The following is an 18,880-nucleotide window of genomic DNA, read 5'->3' on the forward strand; positions in this document are numbered from 1 at the left end:
TAAATGTAACTATCAAACAGCACAGAAAATAATTTAGAATTCATCCAAACGCTTAGTAGAGTAGTATTAAAATTGAGTGTAAATAAATTCATTTTTAAAATTAATATCAGCTCTGCAGCTGCTGCCTTGTTTAATGAAACTAAATACAGTATTGTTGATTGTTCTTGTTTTTCTAAAACTTCATCAGGCATCAGTCATGTATTTTACTTGTAACCCCCAATAACATGTTTTAGCTATCAGGTAGGTACACACACTGACCCAGCCAGTGTGTGTTTGTGGGCCCCATTTTGTTTTTGCTCAGTCTAGTTGTACTAAAGGGGCTTGGGATTACAATGGAGGACGACAACACATGTTGTCTAAATGCAACTTATACCAGCAAAACAAGTTGGGTGCCTTACGTAAGATACAGCTGGGTCTCAAACGGTTATTTAAAAAAATAATAATTTAATGGTTTTACACATATAGTGCTTATATGGATAAAATGTTTTCCTAAAGTTATGGTTCAACCCTGTTAACATGAGGTTACCACACAACACACAAGGGTTAGAAATAACTTTATCTCTTAATCTAAAATAATGCAACTCTGGTTGCTTCATGCAGACTTTTTCCAGGTACAAAATGGTGCCGTCTAATGAAAGTGTTTCATAATGAACGTGCTCATTTGTAGAACCATGGGCATGGCACTTATTACCTTTAACAATCAATGACTTAAGGTCATTTTTTATATATATTACTAATAACTTACTCCGCTAAATATTACCTATAAGATCACTTTGTTCTATTTTGGTTTAATCTGAGATGCTACTCATAGAAAAAGCCTTTATATATAAGAATCGTGTGTTTTTTTCAAAGTTTATTTTCTCCAAGGTTTTTTTTCAAGGATAATTGAAATTAAAGGGGGGATATTGTGTATTTTCCAGGCACATTGTTAAATTTTATAGCACAATCAAATAACTGTCATCTTCAGTTATTATAAAAATGCTGTATATCAAGCATAGCTTAACAGAAATTTGACTTCGCAATTTAACGCCTTGAAATTGGGCCTCTGTGTCTTTAAGAATCTCCTGTTCTTTCAGACACTCATCACAACAACAATGCTTCTCATTGTGTCATTTGTTCGGAGCGTTGGACTGAAAAGTAGTTCGTATGATGAGCTCAGCAGACGCGCAGTTCCACTAAGTGTTTGCTATTGGTGCTGCTAGTCTGAAGGAGTTAAGTGGGGAAGCTGCATCTCTAAGGTGGAGCTTTGGGTTGTAAGATTAAGTGTTCAGGCACCACCAAATGGTTGTCCCTGGAAATGCAACACTCCAGGATGTTTTTGATGAGGGAATAACATTATATAAAATTCAAGACGTCTGTCTATTTTGCATAATAGACAGATGTCTATTATGTTAGTTAAAGACAGAAAAATGTAATGCAAGTTACTGATATCACAAAGCACCCATGTTTATATACACAAAGCTTTGTGATTCTGGGAGTAAAGGTGCTGAACAGGCTTACAAAGATTTAGTTCAGTGCATGTATATCCAGTCACCAAATTCAAACAAAAGTTGCATTTTTAGTCATTGGTACATGTTTAATATACAGGGGATTACACAACAGTACAGAATATACATTGATAATGTCTTCATATCTGGATTTAGGTGTGACTTGCATTAGCAAAGTTTCGACCAGGTTAACTGGGCTACTGGGACATTTATGTAGAGCAAATTTCACCAAAATGAGTCTAATCTCTGATGCTTTCAGGGAACCATTAGATGAAAACATTATAGCTATTTGCACTGAAGAGTCAGTAATGTGCAGAAACATCCAAGCTGTCTCCAGCTGTTTGATGTTGGGTCTTTGTATGTAAGGATTTGCTTCTCTCCATTTACGCTAAGGTCACAATGTTCTGTTCACAGCACTGAAAGCCTCTGCACCGTATTGAGCGCTGCATTAAAAGAGCAGGCACTGTTTGAGTTAGCATCTTCCAGCAAGAGGCAGACACAGTTCATTTAAGGTAAACTGCACCGCATCCACCTGCTGGGCTGTTTGGAAAGGCTGCTCAGTTTAGACTAAATTTAATACACTACATAGGGGCCGGAATCTTTCTAGCAAATCAGAGAAAATATTTTCCTCAAGCAGGGGCATAATTCGGCAGTAAATGTAAATCTATCTCATTATCCACTTATTGGATTAATGGTTCAAAGTTGAAGGTTAAAGCTTTTACTGAGCTGCTGCAAATACTAATTTGCTCACTACCATTTTATAATAATAATAAAAAAGAAGAGCTCAGCAACGATTAAGCACTTCAGAGCGAACCTTATTTAACGCTTAAGCAAATGTTTGCACTTCTCAAGAGAAAACAAGTGCCCCCCTATGCCATACACATATGGACTAATAGACATGTAGGAAGTTGAGATAAAGAACTCAATTTCAATCCAAATAGGACAGTCACTTGGGCTAAAAGTCCACTGAAGGATTAGGTAGAGAGTCCAGTCTACCTGAAACAATCCCATGGCTGCCACCACGGCCACCGTGCTTCGAAAGAGACTGTGACTCTTCCCATGGTGGTGATTGGGGGATATGATATCATTGGCCGGTGTCACTGTATTTGTTCGGCCCAGGAGCACCACAATGGTCAAGCAGCTGGTGACCGTGACGATGATCAAGGGCAGCAGGTGGCACAGCAGCATGATGAGGTATTTGTACACACGGTTGAAGATAGGACAGTAATTCTCACCACACTGAAAGAAATCGGTAGGGCAGCCTCCTCTGTTTTCCGTCACGTTTTCCACGGATCCTCGAAAGGTAACGGCAAACATCGGGAGACTGAGGAGGGTGGAGAGCGTCACGCAAACTCCACTCAACATCCACGCAGATGCAATGCTGTCCAGGCAAATCGGGAGGCTGCCCCTGTGGTCGACGTCTCTCAGCTTCTGGTAGCGGAAGATGCAGATGATGACGGTGAAGAGGATGCTGGCTATTTCACCAAAGGTAGTCATGAACTTTAGCAAGCGACACCACCAGGCACCAGTAGTGGTGGAAACAGTGTCAAGTATGATAACATCATAGACGTTTATGATGACAATTTCCTCTAGGTTGACTGAAGCGAGTCCCAGCAGAAAAAGCTCAAAGGATTTAATGTTGGACACTCTGGTCTGGAAGATGGAAAGGATGAGGAAGATGTTACCTACAAGTCCTATGCATGAAACAAACATTCTCAGGCCCAGGAGGTCAACAGAAAGGTCAGACATTGCTCAAAGTGTGCCGGATCCAACAAAATCTCTCTTTTTCTTCTGTGCTCTTCTCAAAGAAACAAGGCGACGAAATATCTTTCCTGCGAGAAGCAAAGTCATGAAATTAATTTCGTCACAACCTTGTTATCTCAAAGAGGGCAGGAGTCTAGGTTGGTGATTGGCTGTGTTGATTATGAAGGCAGGGAAACAAGAGGCAGTCGGAAACACCAGAAGGCTGGGAGTAATTAAAGTCTTACCTCTGAGCTTTTCAACACTTCATCTAGAGACCAATGTCTGACTTTAGAGAGTGACATGTTTTTTCAACTGACTTGTCTTAAAAAAACTTCTTTGTAGCATTTGACGTTTTATACTACCTTGACCGCTTGACATTTCTTGTAAAAGTGACACATAATACTTTACATGACAAAACATCCCCTACATATATTATACATACTTTTAACCTATCAAAGAGTGAACATGTATTTCACAGATGCCACCTGTTCTGGTTGTATCCCACCTCCCACCCTTGACCATTTGGGATAGAAACTAGTCCCTCTACCAGACTGCCTGGATAAAGCAGGTATTAGAAATGGATGGATTCAGCTTAATGGAAGCAGGTAATTCTTCCTAAATTTTTAAACTGAAAGAACCAATTATTCTAAGTGGAAACATGAAGCATTCTTTGCTTCCTATAGGAATACAACACACACTTCCACACCACAATATAATAGCTTGAACAGACAATAAGTTATCATGTAAGCTTGTAAGTTTTACTGAATAAAAGAGAATGGCAGTTTTACCGCACGTTCCCTTGTGTGTGCTGTTGTGAACAAACGGCGGAAGCACTTTAATGGGACAGGGGCTTCTGGACCCTTGGTGCTGGCTCAGGACCAGTTCATGTTCCAGCTTGTCTCTTTTTGCATTTGGTACTGTCTTGTTAAGTCTTCATTTTCTTTAACTAAGCCCTGCATCCTGATTCAGCTTGATTGTGAATCCCAGAGAGCGCCTGTAACTAAGGAAAAGCTCCACACTGGCAGCAAGTTGGTGATCTGTGTGTTGCACAATGAGCCTGGACAGTGGAGGAAGTTGTAATCATTTTACCACCATCTAGCAACTGCTGAACACAGATTTAAACAATTGGACTGTTATAAAAACTTGTTACTACAATGATAAGCTAAAGTATCTGTTATTTTGCATCATGCTTTAGTGTCTTTTTTTTCTTTTTAACCAAATGACGTATTGACAGAAATGCAAACAGCCACGAGGTGGCTGCACAAATTGTTGCAATCAAAAACTCATTTGGTGTTAATGTAAAAATTGAAACGCAGAGAAAATGTTCAGAGTTTTGTGCGTTTAGGCAAAAAGATTCAAAATCCAGATGATCAATTTGGCAATGCTAACAAGCTAAATTAGCAAAATAACGTCCTAAAATTTGGTAATTCCTTGACTCTATTCAATTTTTTTTTTCATTTTCTCCAACTTAAACATTTACTGACAAATGGGAAACATGTACCTCTTTTTACATTGCTAATCAGGAACACGACATTTTCTAAATATCTATTGAAATATTTAATTTGGTCTGAAACTGCTTTACTGCCACGCACACTTTAATTAAAATGCTAATCTGGAAAGCAATTATTAAATACATAGTTTGCTATTCAGCCTCTGTACAAGAAGTCACTGATTGATGGAAGAATTACATTTTTAATAACCGATTAATGAAAATAAAATATGTCTTTGACTCTTGTGATTATTTCTTACCTTTGTGGAGGCTAGTAAATAGCTCACTGCTGATGTTAATTAGGATTGTGACAGAGTTACAGAAAAGACATAAATGAAATATATGATTTATTTTAATTTCACCAAGACAAATTCTCATAAGCTGTCATATTTATAGACCATATGTCCATGCAATATGGATCACAGTTGCAAATTCAAAAGACAAATCATAGATTGATTTTAAAGTCTGTATCTTAATTTATACAGCTGATAAAAATGTCATGTAAAAACAAGTGCGGTTTCCCACAGTTGCACTCATTTAAATATAGGCCTCTATAGTTTTCTTGCTTTGTGCCTTGACACAAAGCAAGAAAGTGAGTAATAATGTATGACTTACTTTGCTACACGCATAAGTCATAGTGAAAGTTGTAGTGATAAGCTATCTGTTAGCACTGCTGGCGGTAAACCAGGCGCTCACATGGTATGCTGAAGTTTATTTGTTAATGAGTTCCTTTAGTGTCGAAACCCATAAAACGCTCGGAAATCTATTGTTATCGATCGCACTGGTTTACAGCAAAAATGCACTGAAGTTGGGCTTGATGTAATTCCCAGATCCAAGCTCTGACTTGTGAGAAAATCGTGTAATCATCCAGGTTATTTAATATTGACCTTTTGTGATTTCAAGTCATGGAGGATATCAAAATCATTTCTTAAACCTCACATTTGGTCTCTATGACTGAATTTTTTTTTTCCATATTGCTCTGTTTTCTAGTTCCCCTCTCTGAATTGAAATATTGGGGGGGAAAATAACTATTTATATTACCTGCACCTGTTTGGATCTGGTACACTGATATACCCTGAATAGGCTCACCGGGGACCCCTAGGCTTGTAGGTTTTCGGGTCTAAGCTGATGTAAAGTTGGCTTTCATTTCTGTTTGAGGCACGCTGATGCCGCTGAGCTTCCTCACACACACACACACACACACACACACACACACACACACACACACACACACACACACACACACACACACACACACACACACACACAAAAAAAACAAAAACATTTCCAATTATTGACACGGCGCATCCTTCCCAGGAACTAAAGAGGGAAATCTATAGGGTCCGATGATACACCCACCCGCCTGCGATTCCCCTTTAAAAACACACACCATGTTGCCATCACATGCTTCAGCACGACGAAAAAAAAAAAAAAAAAAAGTAGGATGTTGATGTTCTGGTTGTTGCAATATGAAACTCGCTTGCCACTTATGTTTTAAAAGAAGCGCATGAAGACCTTTTCTGTGGATTTCTGGGCTTCGCGCGGCAGGAAGGGGGACTCAGCCCACCCAGTCTGTCAGCCAGCCGCGTTGTACCGCCGCTGCTGCTAGTTGTTGTTCAGTAGCTGGTGCGCAAACTGAAAGCTGCGTGTTAATGCTAAGTGGCGGATATGAAGCGACGTGTGCCGACCTCCTCCGAAACTGGAACTCTTTAAAGGTTTTTGTCGGAAGAGTGGACGGGATAACGTGTGAAGGGGGGGAAACACCAGCTCTGCTCGGCTCGGAGGGGAAGAGAGAGAAAGAGAGAGAGAGAGGAGGGGGAAAAAAGGAGTGTTGCCTTCTCTTCTCTTTTCTCTTACGGGAACTCAGTTGCTGGCTCTTTTCAGCTGAGGCTGTCTCTCGAGTGGAGCTGCGAAACATCGGTGATATCTGAGCTAATTCCCTTTACCGGAGCTGCGTGGGTAAATCAGTCGGATGAGGGTTACCTTTCGGCATAAATAAGGTGTTTATTTATTTTTTTCCCTGACGCCTGCGAAAACAAGGAGAGGTAGTGGAGCCACATAAACCTACGTTCGGGTAAGTAGCGACTGCTCCACATTACCTTCCCTCTTGGCTGTGCTGTTTTATTTATTTATTTGCTTGCTTTATTCGCCAGGATAAGGGTTGCGCGGCCAGTTTTGTGTATTTTCCTGAACAGTGATTGCACGGGCAGATAATATACAGGATGATGGAGCAGATTCCCAGGGAGCAGAATTGTTGCACAATCGGGAGTTGAATGCGTTTGTTATCAATCTACCCCCTTCACACCCCCCCACCTACCCTCTGCTGCCACTTCCAGCACCAGCACAAGAGAAAGCAATAATAGTACCGCTGGATCCCCGAAAAAAAAAAAAAAAAAAAGGAGTGCAACAAGGTCAACTACTGGGACCCTAGCTTCTCTGACTGATGTTTTGATCACCTGAAGGGATGCATGGCGTGTTTCCAGTTTTAATGTGTGTCTCTGTAGGGGGGGTGGATGGGTGGGTGTGTGGGCTGGTGGTGGGAAAGTATTGACGTGGATAGGCGGTGCACGTTCACGTGGGATTGAAACTTTATGGTGCATACAGTGGTTTGTATAGAAGTATTGCACTTTTTCGCATTTTGTCCCTCTCCAACCACATACCTCAGCGTGTTTTATTGAGGTTTTTATATGGTAGACCAACATAAAAATGGTGAAGTGGAAGGGAAATGATTCATTCGTTTCCTTCACAAATGAAATTAGACAAAAATGTTGTGTCAGAGACTCAGAGTGGTGAAAAAGAAAAAAAAAAGTATTTGCTCCCTTTCAGAGTTCTTCTTGTTTTTGGCTTCTGTCACTCTTAAATGTTTCACATCCTTAAAGAAACTTTAAATATAACATTGATAAACACAAAACGGTTATCAAATGATGTAATTAAGAGAAACTAAAAGAAATTCAGAAGCAGACGTGCTGGTGTGCTTCAAGTCATTGTCCTGTAATGATCGGGAGATGAAACTCGTGGTTCCATCAATAACTTTCTCGAATTGTGAATAATGGGTGGAGTCTTGAGTTACAACATCCCACCAATGTTTTGATGAGACACATTAAAAACATGACCTTGCACAGGAATCTTTGGAAATACACATATTTGAAAACATTACGCCTCATTTGGTTAATAAAAAACCTCAAACTTGTTCCGAGGTAAATCAACCGCATTCATTGAGGCCCAAAAACCATCAATACGTGTTCAGTTCAATTGGGAGAAATGAAAATAAAAATACAAAATATGTACCTCATGTTAATTATCGGTTTTCTTGAAACTGCATTATTATGGAAAACAAATAGACTCTGTATTTTAGGGTGGAATTTGAAGTGACGCTAATGTTTTGTTTTTGTTTGAGGCATTTTCAGAGTGTGGTGTGCTCTCACCTGGTAGAGCCTTTAACGAGCTATTGTGAATCCACTGAACAAAAACCGGAGTAGCTGGATGCTGATTTAGCTCTCTTTACTCAGGTGAATGAAGAGGCTTCATAAATGCCAGAGCAATTAGCCCACATTTTTAGTTTGTCTGTTCTGCCAGTGAGCTTATATAAACGGGTTGTGCTGTTATGAGACATGACAGATAAAACCTCCCGTGGGCCTTGGCTGCTTCTCGGCACCGAGCGCAGAAAGTGATGTATGGAGTTATTCCTTTTGATCACTTCGTTTTCTTTCCGGACTAAAACCGAGATGCGACCCAAGAGCTCTTTGTGAGATCAGTCGAATCTAAACGGCGCAAGACTACGTCTGCTGGTGTTCTCACTCTTTAGTCCTGCAAGAAAAATGCTTTGTCTAATGTTTGTTGGCTGTTCCCTTTTGTGCAGTGACCACAGCAAATTGTCTGCCTCTCTCTCACTCCGTCTCCGTCCTCTATCGAGCACAACCAGCTTCTTTTTAATAAAGCGAATTCAAATATAGCAAATAAAGGAGTACAAATAAAACGTATGAAACAGAAAAATCTGTATGTAGAGTGGTGTATGCTCACTTTCACTCCATGTTTCTGCCAGTTCTTTGAAAGCTCGCATGTGTAGGACACACTGGCTTGATTTGCGATTGATTACACGGCTATAAACCAGAGTGGGGTTTGTCTTTGCAGGTATTTGACCCAATTGTTTTGTTGCAGAGCTTAAGGAATGGAACTGAGAGCCAGAACTTACAAAAACTTAGCAAAGGCCCAAGAATCGAGCCCTGTGGGATCCCTTTAATGGCTTAATGCGGTCACATTAATATTGTATCCTTAATCATTGCATCCATAAACTTTCTCTGCAGCTACATTTTCAACCTGCTTTGTTAATTATGTCTGGCTTTCTCAGACATAATTAGGGAAAACAGAGTTGAAATCCAAGGTACGGTTTGGTCTCTAACCGGGATGTAAGCCAATGTGACTTTGCAAGACTCCAGACAAGTTTCAGTTTGTAAGCAGAACTGTGTGACTGAATAAAAGCTTTAGTCTCGGTAAAGAAAGCTGACAAGTGAATTATGGGAGAGAAAAGTACAGAGAGAGAAAAAAACAACACGTTTAGACTGATTGTGGACTTTTTAATTCAATTTTTTTGACTGATGTCAGGACATTTGAACATTTAACTACTACAAAATGCCAAGACGTATTTTGAGAAACAAAATGATTTTTGTGGAGCTGCTTAGGCCAGAGACATGCAGAACTTATAATCAACAGGCTTTGAAATTCCTGTTTGAACTGATTGTCGCTTAAGCTGTTCAGCTGCTCAGGATTACATATAGAAAATTGTGATGTGGGGAATAATGTATTTGATATGATGGAAATCTGCTTATTGCATTAATGCAATGTCAAATTATTCTCCTAATTTTCAAATAGTTTAAGTTGCAGATGATTAGGCAAGATTTTGACTGTTTCATTATTTTATTTTAAAGTACAAACCAATACCAGAAGCATTTAGATTCCTGTTTTACACACTGGAACGCTCTGTATAAGCTGTCTAAAGCTAGCAGACATTTATTCATTTTAAAACACAAAAGTGTTTGGCAAAACGTACTAAAGGAATTAAATTTTATGGGTATGGTCAACGAAATTTGACATTTCTGAGTAATTGTGGCACTTTTAGCTATAATAGTGGCTCGATTAAGGTGTTGAGGTGGATTTTGTGGTCTGTTCTACAGAAAAGGGTTTGACCTGTAAAGGAAATTTGCTCTTTATTTTGGTGGGGGGCAGAACATTTTCTATATTAAAATGATGTATAATTAATCTTTTGTTGGCCTCTAGCTGTTTTTAAATTAAGACCTTAGAGAGGCTTATTAGAAAAGGATTATTTCTTTTGGTGGGGCTAACAAGAGAACCTGGGCATAATCCTTATTTTGCGATGGGGTAACTATTAAACGCTATTTTTTTGATCGCTTAAACCATGAAGAGGTGATATCTACCACTTTATTTATGAATTGTGTGTCATACTTATATCCTCTCTCTTTTGGTGGATTAACATGAAGTAGACCTCTTCTATCTTCTAGTAACTGCATTTTTTTCCCCCCAGTTTAACCTTCGCAATCAATCAGATTTGATGGAGAGCATCTGTGAAATACACCTTTCAGGTTTTGTCACTTTTCTTCTATTTTGGATTTTGGTTTGACTGGGACGTTATTGAACAAAAGCAGGTTATTATCCAGGGGTAACTGACTGGTCTGGGTTAGCTCTACCAATCTTCCCATCCACTTTGACCAGCTTCTTTTTCCCCACAGTTTCTTATATCTACATCAAGAGCATCTTTCGCCATGGTGATGGTGTATTTTGGATAGTCTGTAGCGTTAGTTTCCACTAGACCAGGAATATTTTTGGTCTTATATGACCAGATCATCTTCTTCCACCTCTTCTGGCTTTCGTTCTTAAATTGTTCTGAAACTCTTCCATAAATTCCAGATTGCTGGAGCGCATGGATATTGGTCAATGCGCTACATTGTATTGATATGCCAAAACAATCAGTAAAATACAATGAAGTTTGTGGCTATATCAAAAGTGTTCTCCCTCCCTACTCCTTGCCGGACTCACTTACCAGTTGTAAATTGAATTTTTCTGATTTTTTTTTTGTTTCTCAATCAGATTCCACAATGTAATTTAATAAACAAAGAAAAGTAGCCAAAATGTAAACAATGTGTTTGGAAAAACTATGTACACCCTAACTACTTTCACTGGGGTTTCAAATGAAAAGCAGCAGCTAGTTAGTAATAGTTAAATGCACCTTATTAATTAAATGCTCACTCGTCAGGAGAGAGGATTTTGATAAACGCATGAGTTTTGTTAGGTTGCTGGTCAGGTATGCCATGCAATACCAGGATGGATAGATTTAAGTTTCCTAATGTCACCTGCAAAGCCATCTGTGTGACAGTTGAACTTTGGTCATGCAGCTGGATAGTTATTTCAAGCATAACAGCCTTAACCCGATTGAAATCCTGGAGTGGGACCGTAAGTGAGCTGTGCACAAACAAGAGTGGGTCCAAACTCCTCCACCACAATTTGGAAGAGTTATCTTAAATACGTGGTTTTCTGTACAGAAATCCACTTACTTAAGTCATTGCTGCTATAGGTGGCTATTATGGCTTTTCCTTTTGGCTTTGTTTTTGTTTAATAAATAATGACAGGGCAGCCTTTGCTTTGTGTGTGTTGTCCTGCTATTAAAACCCTTCAATCTGAAGAGCTTCAGCTCTTTTACCATAGCTTGTAAGCTCTTTTTTCTGCCAAACGTAGTTTTCAGAGCCGACATGAAACAGTTTTGCGTTACACTGATCTTGGCAGGCCGACCCTGTGTCACACATCTCTGCTGTAGTTGAACATTAATCTTTCAGTGGTATTGCTTGCTGGCTTTTTCTTCACCCCATAGTGAATCTTTACCAAATTTTCACTTTGAGCCAACAGACCGCACCCCATTTTACTGAGCTGTCATAAGTGTCGTAAAATTTAATGTGGAAGTCCTCTAATGACTCACGCCTAGACCTGCCATTTAATAGCTGTACTGTGCTAATGAGTGAGCCATAAAGACAATCTGCCAACACACAAATTCAAATCTCAAATAAAATACAAAATAGTGTAAAGTCGATTCTGACTTCTTATGTTAAAGGTATTTAACATGGGTTTATTTTCATTTCGTTTCCCCCCCAGCTTTGCGTGTAGATTTCTAAACCTCAATGATAGTTTGGATTTGGCAACTGTCCACATTTTTATCCATACAAGGTGGTTGAGAGATGTAGAGAACATATGGTGCAAAAGTCCCGAGTCATCCTTCATGTTGTTCCTACTTTGCTCTGAAATGGAGTTTCTTGCATTTTTTGTAAAGGGGTCTTTAAAGAGGCCAACTAATTTGTCATTTTGTATACGATACATAAAACATATGAAAGAAAATGACTTCTGTGTTCTTTGGAGGACATCGATGAAGTATTATGTTTCTATAGATGTAGAAGATCAAACAGCCATTGGAAGAGAGCCGATTGTACCACAGCCTTTGAATATAACGGTCTCACACAAAAAGGTTACATTTTCAATGCAACATTCGTTGATTGCAATTTGAGATGTCTCTTATTTCACTCCTTAAATCTCTAATTTCCCTCAAAACCTGCCTTGTGCAGAGAAACGTCCCACCGACTTTGTTTCGTCAACCCAAGGCGGCTTCTTCTTGTCTGTCGATGTTGTCGCTGCCAGGTGTGAGTCAGATTTACACCGCCCTCTAAAGGCAGCTACAACAAATAAACATGCAAATTTAAGAAGAAAAAGTTTACAATGTGGAACTGTTGTCAGTCAGCAGTTCTCATGGTTGGACTTTGTTTGTTTGCCATCACCTGGATTAAATAAAACAAACGCACCCTAAAGAAGGCAGTAATTTGCTGTGACTATTAAAAGTTAGCCTTCCCATCCTTATTTGCGCAAAAAGGAATTGGTGAGCATATGATGGACTTGAGTGAGCAGATTTAAGTTGCAGAGGCAGGAAGTTTGAGTCCAACAAGAAAAGTAAAAAAAAAAGTGGAAGAAAGCTTTGATGAAAAGTAGTGCATATTTATGAGCTAGAAGGATGTTTTAGACTGCGAGGGACGTTTAGATTGTGAGCAGTAGAACATTTGACTCAGAAAACACGGACTCCTCTTAAGTTAAAAAATAAGCCTTTGTGTTTGGGAAGGGGAAATTTTCAGTAAAACACCATCGCTTCCATTAATAGTTCAGATTTTACTACGACACAATGCATCTGGAAAGTATTCACCATTCTTCACTTTTTCCACATTTTATGTTGGAGCCTTATTCCAAATCAAATTTAGTCAAATTAATCTGTTACCTCATAACTCTACACACATCCTATTTGTCACACTCAAGACAATGTGGGGGAAAAAAAAAAAGAGATTACAGCCTCAGGTTTTTTTAATGGTGATGTTGCAAGCTTAGCTCATTTCGCCCATTCTTCCTTAGTGTTTCTCCTCCTCCATCAGGTTGGACGAGAGATGTCTGTGCAACCGTTATCGGATCTCTCCAGAGATGTTCAATCAGATTCAAAGCTGGATTCTGGCTCTGGATATTCACAGAGTGGTTCTGGAGCCAGTCCTTTAATATCGGGTCCATGTGCTTTGGGTTATTGAACCGTCGCCCCAATCTGAGGACAAGAGCGCTCCGGAGCAGGTTTTCATCCAGGATGTCTGAGTACATTGTTGCACTCATCTTTTCCTCCATCTTGTCTGACCTTCCACTTCCTTCTGTTGCAAAACATTCCCATTGTATGATTCTGCCACCACGGTGCTTCACTGTAGGGTGTAGGGTGGCAATTCGTTCAAACATTCACACCAAAAAAGTTCAATCTTTACCTCTTCAGTCATTTTGAAGTTCTCTTCTGTTCAGAATGATGAGACTGGACCAGGTGTCTCTTTTTATTAAGCAGTCATGTGGATAGACTGTTTGCAACAAAATATGGTCTGGAATCATTTTTGAAGCAGATTTGTTTAACTTTCTCTTGACTTTCTGTCAGTGAAATCTATTGCTGCCATCCGTACCCACCAAGGTTTTTGCTTCGAGGACATAACTATGCTTAAATAACTTTACATTAAGGTTTCTTCAGTACCTGTCAGATATTTCATACACCACTTTTATATTTTCTTTCAGCTGTTTGCTGCAGCTCTGTACACAGGCACCTCTTGATGAGGAGCAAGATTACTGTCACGGTTGCCTGATTTCATTGAGAAAAGATTCTTCTTATCTGTTTGCCCTCGTACTCATTAAGTGAATCTGATTTCATCTGTCAAGCCCTCTTTTGCAGCTCCTGTTTTTACCTTGCGAGTGTTGGCAGCTGCCCTCTCGGTCATGTTCTTAACAGGGACGATGCTGTGTTTTAGCTGTAATTTTGTAATTAACCTCCCGCGGCCTCTCTGGTATTAAAGCTCTGCCCTGATAGCTGAAGTTATGTTCATTGCCCTGCCAGGTCCGGGGGGCTTCTGGCGCCGTCACGCCTGTGATGAGGTTCAGATCTGCAGGTGAGGTTAAACTGAGTCTGTTGGGCCAGAGATCCCTCTCTTAGACCTTTGAGTCGTCCCTGGGTGTGTCACATTTTGAGGCTTATGTATCTTTGCTCTCCTTTGGGAGGAAATAAAAGACTGCCTATTCTTCTTATTCCTCTCTGTAAAAGGATTTTTGTTGCTAAGCTCTAAAATTGGACTCTGATTTGTGTATTTCATTCCGCCAAGTGGACAATTAGGAAGGCCCAGGACTCGAGCAACTTATCAAAGATGACGTCTACGTTTTGATTCTGTTTGAGTAATCTTGGGAGTTCTGTGATACGAAATGGTAATTCAGGTTTTAAATGAGCCATTGTGAAATAATCAAACACTCAGATGTAGATTTTTATTTTTTTATTTTTTTCAGAGCAGATTTTCAGAATAAGGGATTTGACGAAAGCATATGTCTACGGAGGCTGAGCAGCTGTTGGGAGCGCGGCATACTTTGTCTCTATTAGCTGCTCTGACTGGTGGGAAATATGTTAATCAGAGTCAGTGACAGACTAAAGTAAGACTCAGCTTTGAACTGACTGCTCCTTACAAAATCTGTCTTGTCTGTATGAAACATCCTGCACCACTCTGTTTAATCAGTAGCTCTAAAAATCTGCAGCGGCTGTATTTCAGCAGACTTTAAAAAAATACCTGAGTGCATAATCTGTAACTTATGCTTTTATGATGTTTTTAAAAGGGCATTCATTTTTTATTTCTCCAATATGGACAATACTGTTGCTTTTCCTGCCTTAGCTACATCATTGGTTTACAAGATCCTTGTTGATTAATGCAGGCAGCTCTCCATTAATCTGCACTTTGAACAACATGAGTGAACTTTGACATTTAAGGGAATTAAAAGCATAAGTTTTTATACCTTTTATATTTTGAAACCATTCCTTGATATCTGGAAAAAAAAAGGCACAATCCCTTTTGGTCAAGCAGCTCAGTAAAACCTGCCTAGCCTAGCAACTGCTTTTGGACCTTCACACCAAATTTTAAAAGGTTAAGAACACATAAATTTCTCCCCAAATTATCAGTTTTTACAATATTTTGTATGTGGTGGAAAAAGAATTGAGATTCTAACAATGTTTTGGATGTACCTATACAGGCTTAATGAAAGAGAAACTTTCCAGAGTCGAGTAAAAACTTGGAACTGCTGGAAAAAATGAAGAATAGCTGTCTACTTTGTACATGCTTCTTTCAACACCTGGATCCATTAACACAAAAAAATGTAGACTTTTTCAGAAAAAGTGAATGATTTAGAGAAAACTGATGGCACCAGAAAAGCTGAGCTGGTATTCTTCTAGGGAAATTACTTGCAGTAGTTGGCATGTTCTTCATCTGTAATTTGATGAAGCTGATCACTGGCACCGAGGTACTACCAAAGTTTTAAGAAAAATTTATTCTCTCTTATTAAGGTAATCCTGTTTTAATACTACAGTGTAGGAAAGTTATATCATAGGCTGGCTACCCCAAAAAATAGCTCAGAAGAAAAAAGGGCTGGATTCTTCAGTGGCAGGGACCACAACACTGAGGGCGCACATCTAACTATTGTGGTTTGATTTCGTTTGATCATGTTCGCTTCAGTTCGGGCTTCTAATTTATTAGAGAAAATGTGCCGTGATGCTGACCTTTTCACAGTGTCCTCTTCCTGTTAGAAGACCATTTTTCCCCATCTGTAGCATGCTTCTGCTCCCTCGTGACAGTCGCTGCCTGCAGTGACAACACCATTACATTCCTAATAAAACATAACCAATAGCTATTTCTAGCCCTCTAAATATGAGTTGTTGTAGCAGAATAAGTCCTGAGTGTCATTTCTGTGGACTTGAATATTAAAAAACAGACTGAGCTGTGCAAAAAAAAAGTACATTCTGTTGACTTTTTCATGTGAATTATCTGTTCTTTTATAACCTCTTGTTGTTAATAACCCTTTGAATGCACGGCTCCAAGTTCGAGCTGCTTTCGGCTGCATCTTTCCCAGCAGGGGTTTAGGCACAGCGTATTTGTGGTCCGAGTTTAAGGAAGACAGGAGCATCTTTGACATGTGGCAGTTTAAGGAAGAAATGAGTGGATTCACCTGTTCAGCTGAGGATGGGGGCTGATTGGATGCTATTTCCTCCTGTTGCAGCACAGTTCGGAAACGTTACAGCATCGGACAGGGTGTAATAGTCCTCTAATGATAGGATTCCGGCTCGCTCAGTATCTGGGCGGAAGACGGCGTCCAGACACAAATTGATGGTGTCTGTTGTAATGAAAAGGTAATGAAGCGTTTTGGCTGGCAAAGCTGGACATCCAGTTCAGTATTGTGCGAGTCCATTGCTAAATAAGCTGCGCTTTTAATGAGTGGATAGTTATCTCTTGTCTTTTTGTTTGTTTGTTTGGTAAGCTTAGGTGACACCGTTCAGCAAACACTTAGTGCAATAAGAATTTCTCCACATACCGAGCGAGTCGGAATCCTATCATTCAGGATTTCTCTCTCAGTGTTAAAACAGTTATGTAGCCTTTCTGGTACAGCCGAGCAAAAAAAAAAAAAAGAGTCAACATTCCTATTTGGCTTTTTTTGGTTCGTTTTCTGAGGCATTTGGGCATCTCTATATTTACTCGGTGGATGTGCAGAGATACACAGAGAGAGACTGCTTACAAAGTTCTGCTGGAAATTGTTGAAATTGTCCCAGTTTCCATAGTTTCAGCATTTTGTTCAGCTTCAACCGCTAGTGGCGGCTAGTGGGAAACATGAAAAATAAATAATTCTTGGTGGGGCTGATGTGCCTATAAATTTCATCGCCTAGTCTAATACAAGCACTCAAATGAAGAGTCGGAAAAATAACTACAATTCCACAGTGATAATTTTATTTCCTTCTCCAAATCAGCCAGTGTTGCAGATCAAATCAATTAAAAATTTAATAGACTATTTACTATTTGGAAAGGAATGAAATGAAACGCAGTACAATACTCGTGTCCTCGAGAAGTTTGTAGCAAATGTATTATTTCAACTCAGGCTAAGCAAATCAACTGTGTATATGTGTGTGCATCTGATTCTGAGGTGAATGAGATGTTTCTGTGTGAGAGAGTGGCTATGAAATGAGGTGTGTGTATTTGGGTGTATTTCTGTGAAACAAGAGGGGGAGTGAGACAGAGTTGACACTATTGTGAATACAAACTATGACAAGACAGATGCATTATTATTGTACAGCATAAACCAAAATAGTCTGAGAAAACGGAAAACATCTCCATGTGTTTTTATGTTGCAACAAAAAAAAGAAGCCTACGAATACAATTAATATAACACCAGACTGCGTGTAATGATGCAACTGCTGAAGACCAGAGATGATGGCATTTAAAATAAAATGTTTTCAACAGCTCTGTCGTCAATAACTAACATCAACAATCACTATCATCTGCAAAAGGATAGCTTCAGCTTCAATCACACAACTCATGAGTCCATGTGGACTGTTTCAATCAGCCTTAATGGAAGCGCAATGTTGTGGTGTTCATTTTAATTTCCAGTGAGGCCGCAGCCTACAAGAGCGAGCACGTTTACTGACACTAATGTTTCCTTATGAACTCTCTAAAATTGATAACAAGAATGTTTGGATGAAATAAAAATCACCTCTGACAGATACAATGATAAGGTTTGTGTTTGCTGTACCGCCGGCGCCCAGATTGGGACTCAAGGTTGTTTGAGACGTGTTTACAGTACTTGCTAACATTCTTGGCACCCCTGCTAAAGAAGTTAACCTTAGCCTTTAGATAGTTTTTGTTTAGTATCTGACAAGGTGTTTGTGAAAGAATACCTCTTTCACAATGCAGAAGTACTGGAGATGTGTTGCAGTTTACTTTTTTTGCATTGCTTTCTTTATATTCAGATTGCAGGAAAAGTATTTACGGAGTTAGTTGATAAGATTAGACATAGTTGTTTTTTGTCAGATATTTGACTACAATTAATGGCAGACTTTTGGAAAACTGAATCCAAATTCAACTCTATAATCAGTCAGAAATGTAGAGTCAAGAAACCCTTTAAAAAGAATCAGTCTTATAACGTAGCATAGGCTAAAACATCTCGAAAACAGCACAAAAACCAGATGAAACAATGTCTTTGGCGTCTTTCAGTTTGGAAAAGTCACTTCTAAGGCTTTGGGACTCCAGCAAAACTCAGTGAGAATCATTATCCACAAGTGGAGAAAACATGAAACCATGGGGAACCTTCTCATTAGAGACTGGCCCAGATTTACTGCAAGAATGCACTGACAATGCATCCTTCTTTGCCTTCGTTAAGACCAGTGTTTATCCTTCATCAGTTAGACGTAGAGACAGGACAAAGTGCTTCCAGGAGAGTCTACAGTCCAAAACTACTGATGACAAAAATATTCCATGTTCGCCAAAATAAGATCTGGTTTATACCTGTCGGTTTTTGACTTTATGCTCAAGAACACATGCGTTGCATAGCAGGTCCACAAATGTATGGCTAAAAGTGCCCAACAAAAAACAAAAACGGTCCAAACGTTTTGGAGTGACCTACTCCAAGTCCAGATTTGGGTGCAAATTTCTCCACAGTGAAGTAAAGTCGTTACTTTTTCACAAAGGACCAGGTCGGTTTGGGTAGCTGATTATTTTTGTCTAATCGTAAAATTAGTTAAATGCCCTGA

At 39.4% G+C, this 18,880-nt stretch overlaps 2 protein-coding genes across 2 annotated transcripts in view; one reads left to right on the forward strand and one right to left on the reverse strand.

Annotated features, from left to right (window-relative positions):
* Window positions 1–502: 502 nt before the first annotated feature.
* ora6 (olfactory receptor class A related 6) lies at window positions 503–3,236 on the reverse strand. Its single transcript, XM_015002859.2, has 2 exons — window positions 2,484–3,236; window positions 503–508 (listed from the first exon to the last, which is right to left on the reverse strand). The coding sequence occupies exons 1-2, from the start codon at window positions 3,234–3,236 to the stop codon at window positions 503–505; spliced, it is 759 nt and encodes a 252-aa protein (XP_014858345.2).
* Window positions 3,237–5,560: 2,324 nt separating this feature from the next.
* Window positions 5,561–18,880, forward strand: part of LOC106922123 (bromo adjacent homology domain-containing 1 protein) — a 41,693-nt gene continuing 28,373 nt past the window's right edge. The window contains exon 1 of the mRNA XM_014994298.2: window positions 5,561–6,793. The gene's annotated coding sequence lies outside the window, so the exon portion shown is untranslated. The remainder of the gene's footprint in view (window positions 6,794–18,880) is intronic.

This window comes from Poecilia mexicana, unplaced genomic scaffold, assembly GCF_051168715.1.
Source record: "Poecilia mexicana isolate PSO_F unplaced genomic scaffold, ASM5116871v1 scaffold_21, whole genome shotgun sequence".
Classification (NCBI taxonomy): domain Eukaryota; kingdom Metazoa; phylum Chordata; class Actinopteri; order Cyprinodontiformes; family Poeciliidae; genus Poecilia; species Poecilia mexicana.